A 16,047-nucleotide genomic window follows, 5' to 3' on the forward strand; every position below is an offset into this window, starting at 1 on the left:
GAGAGGGAAGCTCTTGATCTCCCTCATATCTCACCATGGTACTCCAGCGCAGAGGGCCTGCACTCGTCTTTCATCCAGACAGCACGCAGAAGGAGGCTCCAGGAACGTCAACCTCTGTGCCCTTCAGTGTGGGGGGATTAGGAAACTGGCTGTTTTTTTTTTTTCTTTAAACATATACAGTAACTTTTTTACTTATTATTTATATCAATGAAATGGTGGCTTTGTTTCTGTTTTTCCTCTGTTATTAGTAGTATGCCATAATATATTATATCCTGGAAAGAAACTGATATGTCTGACTGATATGATATATGACTTACTTTTATTGAATTTGCGTTTGTGAAAGAAGGTAAAAAGTCACTGGAAGCTAAGGGACATTTCCCAATCAAACAGACTTTGCACGTTTCAAAGCATTATAACATTCGGACTCCAAAATACTGAGGGGTAAAGGGTTTCAAAGGTGCCACACCCTATTAGACAGAGAGAAGGGGTAGAGTGAAAGAGCTGATAACAGTGATGACCCCTCTACTAGTCTCAGGAGAGAGTGAAAGGGTCAGAGTGACGAAGGAGAGAGCCATGACAAGAGATGCTACCTGCCCCCTTCTCCTACCTCGGGGGACTCCCACAGTGCTGTAGTACCCAGGCCCAGTCCTAGCAGAGCCCAACCCTCCTGGCGTGATTTTGCAAAGGTACTGTCCTGACCCTGATCCCTGGGAGTTCAACTGGAGTTCAGAGTAGATGTTTGCCAGTAGCTTTTGCGCAACGGGAAACCTAAATTTCTTCGGGATTCATGTCTCCACCGACAAACGGCCTAACTGCCCCTCCCCTTCCTCTGCATCAGGATCACCCTTGGCTAGCATCAGCAATGGCTTGACCCATGGCACAGAGTCACGATGTCCGTAGGGAAACAGTCTTTGAGCAGGATCCCTCTGTCCCGTTGGCAGTCCAGTTCTGCAATAAAGCCGTACCAGTAGATGACCAGACCTGGACCAAACCTGCAAACAAGGATTTCGGTTTAGAACTTGTGTAAAATAGACGTTGGGTTCACATTAGCATTACACAAATCAGTACAAGCGCTTTCAAAGCAACGATCATGCAGAGGTCAAGTGAATTTTCTTGGCTAGTATAATCAAATGGTGAAAAACTACATATGACAGGAGGTGGAGAAAAAAGCACTTGCTTTTGATCCACCCTTTAGGAAACATGACTAAGAGTATAAAACAAAAGCCGTTGTCCGATAAGATCAGCAGACGATACATAAGCAGGATCTCTTTACAATGGGACTTCAACAATAATAACTCTGGAGAGGAACAGTGCTGGAGATTAGTGCTGCGGAGAAAGCCCAGAGTGGAGCGGAGAGGCCGTGATGGAGGGGAGCAGTCTCCCTCTAATAGTGCATCTGTCAGTGCACTTCCAGTACTGTCCAGCTGTTTCATTCACATGGACACTTAAAGTACAGCCATTTTGCCTTGGCTCACATTGCACTTCTAGAGAGCTATAAATAACAGCACTCACACGCTTGCTGAGAAAAGCTCCGCTCAGACAATATTCAAATCTACCTTTTTCAGCCCCCTCTCTTTTTCCATCTTCACAGCTTTCTGTGTTTTCTTAGTCACATCATATATTCACATACCACTGAGAAAGCGCAGAGGTAATTACAACACGCTTTGCTGGAACAGCGTAGTGTTATTTCACAATTTTCTTGACATCCAATAAATCACTTCTGGAGCTGTTTACAATGCCCTGAAGAATGGCAACAGGCTCATCCATCGAGGAAAGATCATAGATGTTCTTTGAACTTCCAGATACAGGCATACAGCCAGGTCAGAGTTGAGGTTTAGACTTGTGTGCAGAAAGGGACTGAAAATAGCATTATTTAGTGACATGCAATGTCCAGAGACAATAAATGAGTCTTAGAGGTCCCAACCGAGTCAGACAGGAAGCCGCCTGACGGGGCTGTGCAGCGCAGCAGGAAGTTCAGCCCCTCAGGAAGAGTTCATAAAACTCCAACTGTGATCAATCAAGCCATCAGAAAATACTGATGTCTCTGTCAACATTATAATCATGTTTAGCTACATGGTATCTACCACATACATCTCAACTACCATAGTCATCATAATCGTCATCATCATCGTCAACATCATCATCATCATCATAACCACAACAATTATTAAAACCTTCCCCACAGTTGTTACAACCTTCATCTCCTCCATCAGTGCTTCCTGAATGCTACACGTCGCTATATCTATAAATAATGAGCTGTTTGACCTGTATCGGACGTGTCGGGGCAACTGAACTGTATAAATAACCCGAAACTCCAGCAGAGGTGCGGAGGCTGCAGGATGAAGAAAAGCGAGTACATGCGACTGCGGCCCTGCATTCCCTGTTTTACAGGCTGTGATTTACAGTCCAGTATCTCTGGGCAAACAGGCCAAAACTAACAGCCCTGGAGAGAGAGCACACAGATGCACTGCAAGTTCACCACAAAGTCACACATAGCTGAGCCATTCAGCAGAACAGTCTGCAGGGTGCATTTTTTTTTCGTCCTCCAGTCACCACCCCCCACCTTCAAACCTTTTCCCAACCCCCAACTCTAAAAGAGTCCCATATTCTGTTCCACCACTGTATGGATGGCCATTCTTTTTATGGAAATGTTATGGAAACAAAATCTAAACATTTACATTAGATAACTTTGGAGAGAGGTTAAGATAGACTTTTATTGAGCATTGGTGCACATTGCTCTTTTCAGACAGTGAGGTTGGAGGGGGTGCTGGAGGAAAGGGGTGGGGGCTGAGAGAGAAGGGGGGGGGGCAACCTTCTGAAAAGGTTAAAACTGTACATCAACAGATAAGGCACCAGCGTACGATACATCATGTCCCTGGGTTGTCAGGGGCAGCCAGGCACAAATTGAAACAAAAGCAAAATTATAAACACTGGGGAACAGTGCCAGTGTGGCTGCGCCGTAAAGTAAATAAATGGAGTTTGAATTCTATTTTGAATTAATAAAGTCCATACCAGGGAGACCTTGGAAAAAAAGAGCTAACACAAGGGATGGGTTGTTGGCAGGGGAAGGGAAGGAGGTAAAGGGCAAACATCAGGGGTCCGAGGTTAAGGAGAAGGGGCTGTGAACATTTCAAAATAAATAATAATAAAAAACCTCAATGAAAGGTTTCCATAAATAATGCAGTAAACGGCACAAGGCTCCAATCATAATTGCGGTCTATTATGTGGGCCAGTGCTCCATCACCTAAAGCTGGCACCCGCAACGCTCGGGGGAAGTCGGTGATCTTCCAATAAACATCTAACTGCGTAACGAGTTGGTGAAATTGTTTGTGAAATGTAGCTAATTTGGAGCGTGCTAGCTTTGGCGGGCAGAGTGAGTGGTATGCCATGGAGAGCGCTGCTGGCAGACACACAGCCATTAGCCGTAACGAGCGGCCTGCATTTGATTTTGAAGCAGGTGCCATGCTGGTTAAAACGGCAGCTTAATGAGAGCACAGCACTTAAGAACAAAAACCCAAATGGAGGTGCTGAGAGAGTAAGCTGCCATTAGTGTGGCCTCCTCCCCCTCTCAATGCACACGTGTAATCGCAGCGTAATTAAATAACTAATTACAGCCCTCCATGGTGTCGTCTCAAGCTCTCCCCAGCAGCTCTTCGCAACATCCACAGAATACCTTTTCATCATAAAAGCACCGAAGGCCTAAACTGATAACTTCTGGTGCTGAAGCGAAACCCAGACTACAGAGTTCCAGAGGATCTGCTAGAAGTCACTGCATTTTTAACTGTAATTCACTGTACAACAAAGGGGCACAACAGGATGCCCCACAATATACACAGCTCAGATATGCTTTAAATACTAGGGCCCTTTATGAAGCCATGTCCTGCATTAGCCTTACAAAAGAAAAAGATAGAAACTGTAGAGTGAAAGAGAAGGAGGGAGAGAGGGAGAGAAGAAGGAGAGACTAGGGCTTGTGCTGTCACAGCTTTGGTCTGGCCTGGCTCTCGGCTGGTGATTAATTGGTGTTTATTTATAGGGCTTGAACTGGGTGACAGGGGGCGGGGGCCGACTCAAGGCTGCGAGCAAGGCGATATCGGCACAGAACCTCTGTCTTGCATGTTTTACTGGACCAGCCTGGGGCCCTGGATACAGCAGCACAGAGATAATAACAAAAAGCCTCCACACAAACAGGATATTTTAAGAGGTAAGGCCTCGCCTGGACAGAACACTGCAGAAGGTAAACAAGCATTGTGTGCTGGTCCACTCGTCACAAATATCACAAACAGCCAAGTGACCAGCCTTTAACATCCTCCCGGCTAAGAAAAAAAATGACATTGTGCTGAATGCATTCAATTCTCCAATGTATGTAAAACACAAACACAAGGTCCTGATGAGCAACACCAGGTCTTCAAATGATCTACCAAAAAAACAAAAACAAAAAAACAACAGCCCTGTGATTAAGCTAGAACAGAGTGCCATAAAAAGCCCATCCTGTTCCTGGTGTAATTTTAACGGACACATTTATGCTCTCATTCTACCTTTGTCAATAAGGTTTATAAAACAGGGTGGGATGCAGATGCAGATGCCCTTATTTCCTTCTGGTTTATTGGCAGGATGCTTGAACAATAGACACCCACAGGCATGGCATGTCAATATCACTAGAAAGATTAAACGGGGATTGTGGTGATTTTTATTGGTAAACCTGAGGAACCACCATGACCTGGATGAGGAGAGCTGCCTTGAGTCCTTACAGTGTAGCCAGGCTGACCATGGCAGCATCAGCAGAGGCCCTGCCCAGCACACATATTGATAACCTCATTAATGTGTGACGGTAAAGACCCTCACCCTCATCCAGCATGCGGCCATAATTGCGTAAAACTGCACTGCACTCATTATTCTTCGCTCATGTATTAATGATTGCCGTGCTATTGGTGAGGTGAGATCCAATAAACACCTGGTCTGTCCGCGATAATGACTAAGGAGATGGCACTTCCAGTTTTAGCCACTTAATTTCCTTTGAAATGACAGGGTGGAAAGATGGGGAGACACCAGCCGACACCAAAGGGGTCAGTAATCTGGAGCACCTATTCATGAATGCACCCATTCAGAAACCAATCAGTCTGAACCTAAATCAGGATGTCCCCTTTGCATTTGGTCTTCGTTAAAATAAAACGCAGCTATTAGGTGGAAAACCACTGATGCTCTGTCGGGAGGCAGCGTTACCCTTGTTGCTGAAGTTGTTGGTGCCGTGCCCCGTACCGCTCAGATCTGCAGCGTCACGCTCCGACTCACTCTGACACACGCCTGCCTGCTTTGGCTATGCGGTAAAGCCAAACAACCGATGGCCTGGTCTACGGCCTTTTAAAGCACAGACGAAGGGGCCGCTCAGAGGAGCCTGGGCAACACGGACGCCTTGATGTTTCTGATAAAAGATCTTCAGCAGAACATGTGCAGCTTGGTCAATGTTCCACTACACAACAGCAACCCCCCCTTCCTACTCCAGCGTGATCGGGTTCCTCTGAGGATTGGGCTCACAAAAGGGACTGGCTCACCTTCTCGCTCCGGATCAAGTGTCGGGCGACCTGGAGTTCAGCAGATCTTTAAGAGCAGTCTGTTCTCGATCACCCTAAATGGCACTCTCCCTTAGGCAAATGGACAAAAGCTTTCATTAAGACTTACTAAGAGTGAAATCATAAAAGAGATGATGATGATTCAGTAGGTATTTCATTGTTAAGAGTCCTTTGCTAAGAAAAACGATATCAATAATATCAATTTCAATACGTAGGTTTTATGGTCATGGATCTTCTACCCCTATTTAAATGAACGTGCCCTACAAAAAATGGAAAGCACATTAAAAGTTGAAGAATAGCCTCTATAGGCTCAGAAAGGTAGAAACTCCTAGTGAAAAGCACTCCTACGTGAAAGGTAAGAACTGCCCCTGGTGTTAATTTGCAGATGAGCCCATGTCATGATGATGAATAGGCATCTCTCCTTCAGTAGCGTGATGAGGGAGAACTTAGCTTGCTGATGAGCATCAGTGGGACTACAGTGACCGTGTCAAGGGGATACAAGCTCCTTTAACCAGTTATTGTAAACTCCCAGCAGCCCCCATTGAATAATTAGCAACCCTCTCTTGGGGGACAGGAACAAATCCCCATGAATAGCCTCCATTTTGTTTTAAACAGGTCTGGCTACGGACTGTGGCCTAATCCTGCCCTTAACTCTGAACGCTAATGTGTTTCCAATTTATGATGAGCCCCTCTGCAGCCATGGCGGTAATCAACAACAGTTTGGAGTGTAACCTAAGCCGGGTCTGACTGGGCCGGCCCAGGCGCCTCTGTGCTGGAGTGTCCAGCATCTCGGGTGCTCGGAGGGCTGCAGCAGACGTGTTCCATTCAGATAAACAAGCCTCCGTCTCTCAGGCTATAGGGGACTGTTCTGGTGCCCAACGGTTTGACTGACCTGACCTCACACACACAGAAATGTGAAAAAATTCCTAGCCATACAGTGATTAAGCGATGCAATGTTTATTTTTCTTCCTCTGCAGAAGCGGTCTGCATTTTCATGCATAATAAAAGATGCAGTAAATAATACAAAATTGGAAGTAAATATAATTTTTTTTGTTGAGAATTTCTATTGATTTGTTCATTTTGACAGGGTGAAAAACATCAGAAAATCAGATTTTGGCACAACACACTATATATATATATATATATATATATATATATATATATATATATATAATGTACGTGTGTGTATATATGTGTATATAGGTGAGTGTGCGTATATATATATATATATGGATTTGTGGATTGCATGAAACTTAAAACTTAAATCTTACAATAGAACATCTTGGTCCATTTAGTCTCCTAACAAATAGTTACCAATACATACAATTTATAATAAAACTTTGGATTTTTGAATGAAAACGACTATTTTATAATTAAACCTAAAACACAGTCAATGCATAGCCTACTGACACTAGCTGTGTGCTTGAAGATCATTGTAGTGTTGAAGTCCAAGAAACTTGCAATTGCGTGATGTGCAGGTCAGCAGCAACAACAACAACAAAAAGAAATACAAAACAATAGTGAACGCTGGAGACGCACAAAACTTTTGGGATATTGTGAATGCTCTGTCAGAAAACCAAACATTACCACCTCTGTATTTTCAGACACTGCATTCATGTGGAGGAGGATGGAGGAAGAAAATTACCAGTGCTTATAAATAGGTGTGAAAGTTGGTGTCTGACACCCACATAGAAAAAAAACAGGGAGAAAGGCCCCCCAAAATAAGAGCAGCCAAAAAAAAAAAAAAAAAAAGCCTGTGTGAAAACAGACCTGGCTTTCGTCCAAGTCGCCACCTTTGGAAGTGCACAGTGGTGTTACTGCCACTAAATCAACATGTCAGCACCACGGCATCTGAACTTTTCCTGCACTCCATATTGCTTACAGCTATTCAGCGACTGTAATGAATTGTTGCTTCAGCCACCCTGACGCACAAAAACAAGAGCACCAGAGAGAAAGGTGTAGAGAAACAAAACGGCTCTTCCTTTTACTACTTAGACATAACTGGTCCAATGACTAAACCTTATAATCATCACGCTGCAGCTACGGGGTGTCAGCAAGTAAAAGAGGCTGAAGGCCAGTATTAGGCCTTGACTATGTGAACTGAATATGGAGGTGATGTGAGGAGAAGGCTGCAAGCCGTGTGCCAAGTCAGCACCATGTTTACATTCCTGAAGGTAGTTTCAGCCCCATGGGGATACACAAAGGCCACAATGTCATTTGGCTCCATCACTAGGAAGTTGGCCCAACGCAGAACCCTTAGGCTTGTGGGTGGTGCGTAAACACACAAATGTAATGATTACCATACATGCACATACTTTAACTAAACATTAATCTAATATAATACTTGTCTAAACGGAAGTGCCTAAATTTACATAAAAGTTTTACCTGCTAATTAAAGAAAAAAGAAGAGAAAGAGGGAGCTCTGAGAAAGAAAAATAGACACATATACATGATATATTGAACTATTCTTTTCCCCTATGCATTTTTAAATAACTGAATACATGACATTACAGATGACAGACATACACATGGCAATATTACGATCCAACACCACAGAAAGAAGGGACTAGCTCACTGGGCATGTTCTGTTACTGATACTCTGCACAGGATGAAGCCAGTGTTTTTTCTGAAGATCCAGGGTGCAAATCAAATTTCATTGTCATTCTAAAACATTTACAAAGCAAACAAAACATGAGCGAGACTATGGCCCCGGGTGGGATCACGGCAGCCAGGTCTTCAGCTCCTCGTACTCGCAGCACTGTGGGGTTTCAAAGACACCGCAGAGGCTCCTCCGAGTGGACTGGTCTGACTAATTAGCCAAGGGATCAAACTGGAAGTTAAATACTTCAAAACATGTAATGGAAGAATGAAAGGGTAACGTGCAGGGGTCAGGCCGACGCCAAACACCGGTCCTCAGGCAATCTGGTATTGATTTTCGCTCATTTAGAGGGTGAGGGACTGAGGGTGGGAGGGAGAAGGTGAGGGCGCTGGGCTCAGGGCTGTGACGCTGATAGTTTAACCCCGTTTTCCAAAGGAAACAAACAGGACCATCTCTTCAGTTGACAGCACTGATCTGTGGTCACGATGACAATACAAATCCCTGTTCAACACTTTGCTCTTTCGACAGGGGGAGTGGGGCGGGAGAGTGGGATCTGGGACATCAGTGAACAGACCCTACGCACAGCAGGCCTTGGCCAGGAGCAGGCCACCACGAGCCTGGCCTAGAAACAGCATGACATATCGGTTTACAGGTGCTCAATGAACAAGGCAGAACTAAGCTGAGTGCAACACCAGTAGTCCGTACTAATTCTACTTAAGGAATATATATATATATATATATATATATATATATATATATATATATATATATATATATATATATATATGAGACACACAAACACAATAAGTGTAAGTGTTAAAAACCTATAAATTGGGGTTAAACATCACATAAAGGTTCTTTACACTTTAAAATTGTTCTTTACCAATAACCAAAAGTGGTTCTTCTATGGTATCACTCAAATAAACCATTTGAAGCACCATTATTTTTAAGAGTGTAGATCTTTTCCTAAACTGGTGGACCTACTACAGGACCAGTTACACAAAGTCCCAGTTGAGGTCACAGAAGGACAGGCATCTCTTTGTCCACTCTATGGGCCGTCAGTTATTGCAATAATATTACCCCACATAAACAGGCTGCCTTGTTCCTTCACATCATATTGTATTCTGTCAGGGGTGGAGGGTCTACAGCCTTTGGCCATTTCCCCCTCTGATGTTCCTAAACACTTGGGGAAAAAAAAAGGCTGGAGCCCTTTTCACTTTTTCCCCCAAATTGCCTCATCTCCCCATCAGAATGCCAAAGGGGACTCCATTAGCTAGGCCCAGACCGACCCCCACCCGCACTTAATTTAGCCAGCCCCTCTGTCCTGAGAAGCCTGTCCATGTCAAATTAGAGTGGGCCCCCACTGTCCTTATTATGTCTTGGGAAAATGCCATCATGACTGATGCTACGGGGTCCCTCGCTTGTCACAAGTTGTCAGCCAGACGTGGAGTTTGGATACACATAGCTGACAGGTAATCTTAATGTCTTCAATTATCCCAATTAGTCCTGTCATAAACAATTTGATAAGTGCTCGCCCAACGCAAACAGATAAACACACACGTACAAACCCGCATAAAAAAGGCAGAGCACCAAAGAGTGCGGATGCGTGCCTGTTAATGAGAACTGTAATAGGTTTATCAGTGATGATGCACAGCGCTTCTTCTTTGTCTCTCAGTGTCCCAGCATGCTCAGCTGTGCACTGCTCTCTGCTACCTGGTCACTTCAAATTGTACCATCTCCTTTCATTAGCACATAGCCAAGTGAGAATCTGAAAGGCTGTGACAAAATTCATTTAAAGGGAGTGGGAGCAGATTGCCTGAAGCAGGTGCTATAAGGGAGATAAAACAAATGTGTGCGACACTGTGTGAGCGTGTGTGTGCATGTGTGTGCGTGTGTGTGTGTGCGCGCGCATGTGTGAGTAACGGGTTCTTTTCTTTAGTGATTGGGGAAAAAACAGGCTTTATAAATAAGTGTATTTATTTTATTTTATTAAATTTTTTTTTACTGTAATTATAGTAATTAAAATATGTCTTTATATCAAAAATGGAACACTACCTAATTATTTTTAAATGAAAGAGTAACCAAGAGCTACTACTGCATGAATAAGTGTCATGCAGTCCATGGAATCAAATCCAGTCATTTCGCTCCCATTCATACATATTCATACATAGTGAATATTTTTATTTTTATTATTTTGTTATTGCATATCAATTTGAAATTGCCAGCTGTTTTAAACTGTCAAAATCTGATGATGGCCAATAGAAACCATTCATTAACTGACATTAAAAGCTAATAATGTTTCTTTCTACAGTAAAGTTACTAGTTTGGAGATGAGAGGTTTAGTTTTGACAGCTACAATGCTTTTTTTTTTCCTTTTTTAAATCAGTTATGTCCACATAATTATTAATAGACTTGTGAGATCATTGAGATTGATGGTCTAACTGAAAAGACAGACACACATATCAATGGCAATGCATCAACATCACACTTATAAAACCCCAAGTTCAGCTGAATCCAAAAACCCACACTTATCAAATACACCCAAGCTCTAATGGACCTGGCATTTGATCAGGCCCCCAGGTAACAGGGGTCCCAGGTAACGTGAGCGCCGTTCTCAGATGCACAGCCCTCCAGTGCAGGTGCCCAATGAGAGCCAGTCTTGTGTGTGTCAGCGACGATTACAGAATGCGTGGCAGATCCACGGTGGACCCAGTCTCAGCTCCTGACCCCCACCCCAAGTGACGACCGGAACGGTGAAAAAAGGAGAGGGGGAGGGGGGTGTCGAGCGAGAGAAGGCCCGTCACAGGGAAGTTGTAATAGGAAATTGCTTTTGGCAACTATTTGTTCAGCACCAGAATCATTTTTTTTGTGCCAACACAGCGAGCCCCATTGGAAAACAGGGCAGGTCTCCCTAATGAGTAATCTATTTCAAAGCAGTCTTGTCTGGGCATGACAGTTTACTGAGAGGCTTGAAGAACTGGTAATTACCAGTGTTACGGGGCAATTAATGCATATTACACTGCGGCACTCACGGCGGCGACTGTCAGCTCCCCAATAAAAATGAGCACTCTTCAGCTAAAGGGTGACATTAATTGGACCTTTAATGACTATGCACAGGAACCAAGCCAAATAGGAACAAAACAGGGGACTCTGCCTGACTTCAGGAGTGGGGTGGAAATTGTACTAAAAATGAGATTAATTGCTGTTGAGAGGCGAAAAAAGAAAAGGGAAAGAAAAAAAAAAAAGATGAAATTATAGGGTTTTGGAGAGCAGGGTGTTCCTGTTGCAATGACAATTCTTAATTATCTTATATATTCTTTATGTTTGGAGAAGTCCAGTGACAAGTTTGGAGGTTTACATATGAGGTTAATGTGCAGCATGCTACACTTCACCAAATTGCAAATTCCAAATCGGTATTTCTATTTGTAAGGATAAATATTGCAAAGACAGAACAGGACATTAAGGTTACCATTAAAAAAAAAAGAAAAAAAAAAAAAAGAAAAAAAAAAAGTGCAGGTGATTTCCTGTCCTTCCCAGGCCTCTAAAGAGGCGGTGTGTATTTGTGCAGTAATGAATGGAGAGCTACTTCAGCAAATCAGGGTTTTAAAAAAACCAAAAGCCTATTGTCTGTGATGAAGTGACCCAAGTGGAAGCAGCTTAATTAGCAGGGGAATCAAGAGTGCTTCAAGTCCTGACACCTCTGAAAAGACTCGGCCCTCAAGTGCATTTTAAGCACACTCTATTAAAAAAAGAAAGAAAAAAGAGAAACAAGCTCTTTCATCAAGCCAGAGCAGACATTGGTGAAACTTCAGAGCTTGCCAGGGTGTTTGTTTATAAGTGGGATCAACGCACCGGCCATATTAAGCACCCTTGATTAATGCTGTTTATCTGCACGTACTCCACCTGAATATGCAAGGGGCGCAAATCAAAATATCTGCATGCAAAACATGCAGGCATTTGCATGCATTTTTGATTTGGCGTTTCCACAGCACTTAAAATATGCGGTAAGAAGGAGTGCAGCGCTGCCTGGTGCGCTGTCACGCTGCACACTCACACTGTCATTGGTGATGATAGAACTTCCCAGCTTCAAAGCAGCTTTGCGTTGGGAAGGAGAAGGAGCAAATATTTGAATTGCAAAACCACATCATCTTCCGACGGGAGGAAATTCAAGACAACTTCCAAGAGTTAAAGACCTACATTTCCCCTGAACAAGCCAACCCTCCACAAACCGTTTGGGGGGTGGGGGGTGGGGGGGGTTATAACGCATTCAGTATAAGCACCTTTCTCGCTAATTTAGCATATCCAAATTTGTGTAATGGGATGTGACATTTCAGAGGGGGACTTATGGGGAGAAAAAAAGGCGAAAAAATATATAATAACGTATATACGTGTGTGAGGCGAGGATCCTAAAAATGGTTTAAGCGGCCTCGCATTTAACAGAAATCCAGTGGATAAATCCAGGGGTTCTCAGACTGCTTGACACAGTTTTGATTATGGACTGAGGTGTAATTACTTAAGCCATCCTTATGGATTGTAGGCGTCAGAAGCAGCATGAAGTTCCGCTGCCACTTCTGCTCCGTCGACACAGTCAATAGCTACTGTTTCAAACCTTGAAGGAAGCACTTGCTAGTGCAATGAAAAGACTACTCATTCAAGATTCATTTGCCAAGGCATTTTGCACATTTTACAACTTATGAAGCACAGGGAGAAAAAAATGCTTTCAGTGAACTTTAAGCCATTCTAAGAATCACGGAAAAGCTTGGCAATAAATATTCCAAGGACAAACATTATAATTCATAGCATATCTAAAAGTAGGATTTCCTCATTTTCAAGCCAGAACAAATATGACATTTAAGCTTCAAGACAGTCTAGCCATGGACAGCACGCATGCCAATAAATACTCATCCTCAATCCCATTGAAATAACACGGTTTATGAGAAATATGTATGAATTCACTGTTCAGGAAGAAATGTTAGTACCACTTGGCATATTCCAGAAAAAGAGAGGCTCAACGATATTTGGAAAATATTCCATGCAGGATATTCCAAACGTTCTACATGCAGACCAAAGAAAACAGAACGCTCTCTGTCAATCATTGATGATTTTGTCAATGCAGCAATGATTTATGGCTACAAATAGGAATACTACTGGGCTGTGGTTTTAAAACTTTAATGATAAAGACAGCAACTGTAGGGAGTCTGCAGGGAGGTAATGGTGTCTGCCATATCAATGCTTCCACCTGCATATCAGAGGCATACTAGTGGTCTTGGGCACATGGGACAGACAGTGCTGCACATTTTGATTCAAGTTATTCTGCAGCATGCTGGGATCTTGTGCTTTCAGAAGCAGTCTCAAGTCCCTGTGTTCCACACTGCACGCTCCACCCCACCACTCCCGCCCGCCCGCCCAGCCTACGTGTACGTGTAGACACTCTGGAGACAGACATGGACAGAAATCAAAAGCCTGAATGATGGATAACTTTAGTGCACAATGACCTCTGTCACAGGGGTTTGCCCTAAATCAATCTGAGCGATAAGGACCCCCGTGCCGACAATGCGCACCTTGGTATGTTCAGCGACGGCCCTTATCTGTGGCGGGAGGAAGTCTGAGTAATAACTACAGACAAGCTACGACAAAACCACTAAGCCCGTATTGTCAAACACAATTTACAATGTATATTCCCCCTCCTCTGGTGCTGTTAAAACAGTCATTACGGGCGCACGAGTGATAGGAGCTTGTGTTTACGGCAGGGCCTCTGCACGTCTGGCTGGGAGAGGGGAGAGAGGAGAGGAGAGGAGTGGCCCGGACTGGAGGTCAGTTAGTTGTAGCAGGCCCAGAAAGAAAGAGAGACAGAGAGAGACAGAGAGAGGAAGAAGGCCCTGGGGCTTTGGGTCCTCCACGTCAGCCTGGCGTGGGCTGCCTTCATTTGCAATGATACATGCAGGGAAAGGTTGGAGGTTGAAGTTGAGAGGAGGGCCGACAGGAAAAAGGGACTGAACGCTTTGGGAAGATTACAACACTTAACATGTTAAGACCTCTCAGTAGTTTCTCATTCATCCCCCTAGTCTTCCTTTTTTGGACAGGGAGACTTTAACTTTCCATGCAGTGGCATCAAAATTGGAGAAACGGACCAAACATGACATCAAACGTCACGTCTGGTCTGTTTACGCGACCCCTTTCTGCCGGAGTCAACTGTTTCAAAAAAGTCCAGCTTTTAAAATGCTGATTAAAATGTTTGCTTTCTCATTCGGAATGACATTTGACAACGCCGGTAATATTTCAGCGAACTGCAAAAACATTCTCTTAGGCCATGACAATTTTTTTCCATTGCTTGGACAGGCGCAGGTAACCTCCACTAGAAGTTTCCCATGAACTCAGGGATATGAAATGAAAACACGACGGTACAGAAAAAGAGGTCCGAAGGTTTAAGCCAGAGTGTTTGGTTTCACCCAGGCAGCTAAAGCAAAATGTTTTGCAATCATTATTCAAAGAGTTTATCCCTTTTCTAATTCAAACCACAGCGATCACTCACAACAGAGGCTGCCCCCTCTCTTTTTTGACCACAGCTCGGTCCTTAACAGGGACTCCGGGGGAGCTGCGGACTGTCAGCAGTTCCAAGGATTCAGTTCCACTCACTGCTGAAGCCCCTCATCGCCCAATTAGGTGAGGTGCAGTACATGGAAGCCTCAACAGTACAAAAGCAATCAAAAAGCAAACCTTCAAAATAAGTAAGTATTCAAATTAACAGTATATGATAACAGTAAATGGACAAATTCCCTGCTGTCATAATGGCTACGTATCAGTTAAATTTACATTTCAGCAAGGCTTGGAAAAAACATCACTACTCTTAAGCACATTTCACATACTTTCTGCCAGCATAGCTTTGACAGAAGACCACAATGCCTCGAGAGCGGGAGAATTTGGGGGATTAGAAGTGCCCACACTCAGTCTGCAGTTAATAGTTTTCACATTCATTATAATCACAGAGGAAGAGAATCCAAGCAGTCAGGCAGGACAGTGAGCTGGTCTGAGCTAGCCACAGCTGTGGAGAAATTGAAGTGGCAGGTTCTATCAGATAGCTTTCACCAGACAGCTCCATTTTCCCCAAGATTTTAGCCTGCCTGACATATAAACTCATAATAAAAATAACAATTTTCACTCAAGTTGATGCGTGCAACAGGTCAGACAGGACGAACTCCCGGACATTTCCATAGTAATCATTCAACAAAGCGGCAAGTTTCTGAACTGCTTTCTTTACCCAGTATGGTAGCATGGATGAGGCATCATGGTGTCCACCTGCTGCCCATGATAAAACATCACAGCGATGACATGCGGAGCAGGAACGCACATCCATGCAATTCCCTCCACTCAGTCTACTGTACGAAGCGAAGGGGTGCACTATGGCCCTGCTTTATGGCACATAAAAGAACAAAGGCCACTACTGGGCCACATTGGCAGCAAAAGACTCTTCCTGCCATTCATCAAAAGCGACCGAATGCTTTAAACTGATTATACATATGCTGTGGCAGAAGGAATTTGCTGAACTGATAGATATTAAACATTAGTTTGAATTGATGAGTAAAATCAAAGGTCAGTGCTCCAGTTCTCATCTGTCTCTGATTAAGCTTTGACCAATGGCTATGAGGTTAGACGTGTTTAAGCTACAAGGCAATCAAGAAGAAAGAGAAGGACGTGAAACCCAAACCAGAAATGCTAGAAGGTAGGAACAGATATATTCACATCTTTTCCCCCTTAAAAGGATAAGTACGTGGGGAGCGTTTACATTTAAAAGAACTAAAAACAAACTTAAATGGATTTGTTTTTATTTTTTTTAACAAATTAATTCAAACTAAATGCTAGGAATACATTTATGTATATTCC

General features: G+C 43.5%; 1 protein-coding gene across 1 annotated transcript in view; it reads right to left on the minus strand.

The window, feature by feature from the left end:
* Positions 1 to 316: 316 nt before the first annotated feature.
* The window catches only part of cdin1 (CDAN1 interacting nuclease 1), a 69,660-nt gene continuing 53,929 nt past the window's right edge, over positions 317 to 16,047 (minus strand). Inside the window, exon 12 of the mRNA XM_072690309.1 lies at positions 317 to 992. Within this exon, the coding sequence (XP_072546410.1) occupies positions 857 to 992 (136 nt within the window). The 3' untranslated portion in view covers positions 317 to 856. The remainder of the gene's footprint in view (positions 993 to 16,047) is intronic.

This window comes from Salminus brasiliensis, chromosome 10 (genome assembly GCF_030463535.1).
Source record: "Salminus brasiliensis chromosome 10, fSalBra1.hap2, whole genome shotgun sequence".
In the NCBI taxonomy this organism is placed as follows: Eukaryota; Metazoa; Chordata; class Actinopteri; order Characiformes; family Bryconidae; genus Salminus; species Salminus brasiliensis.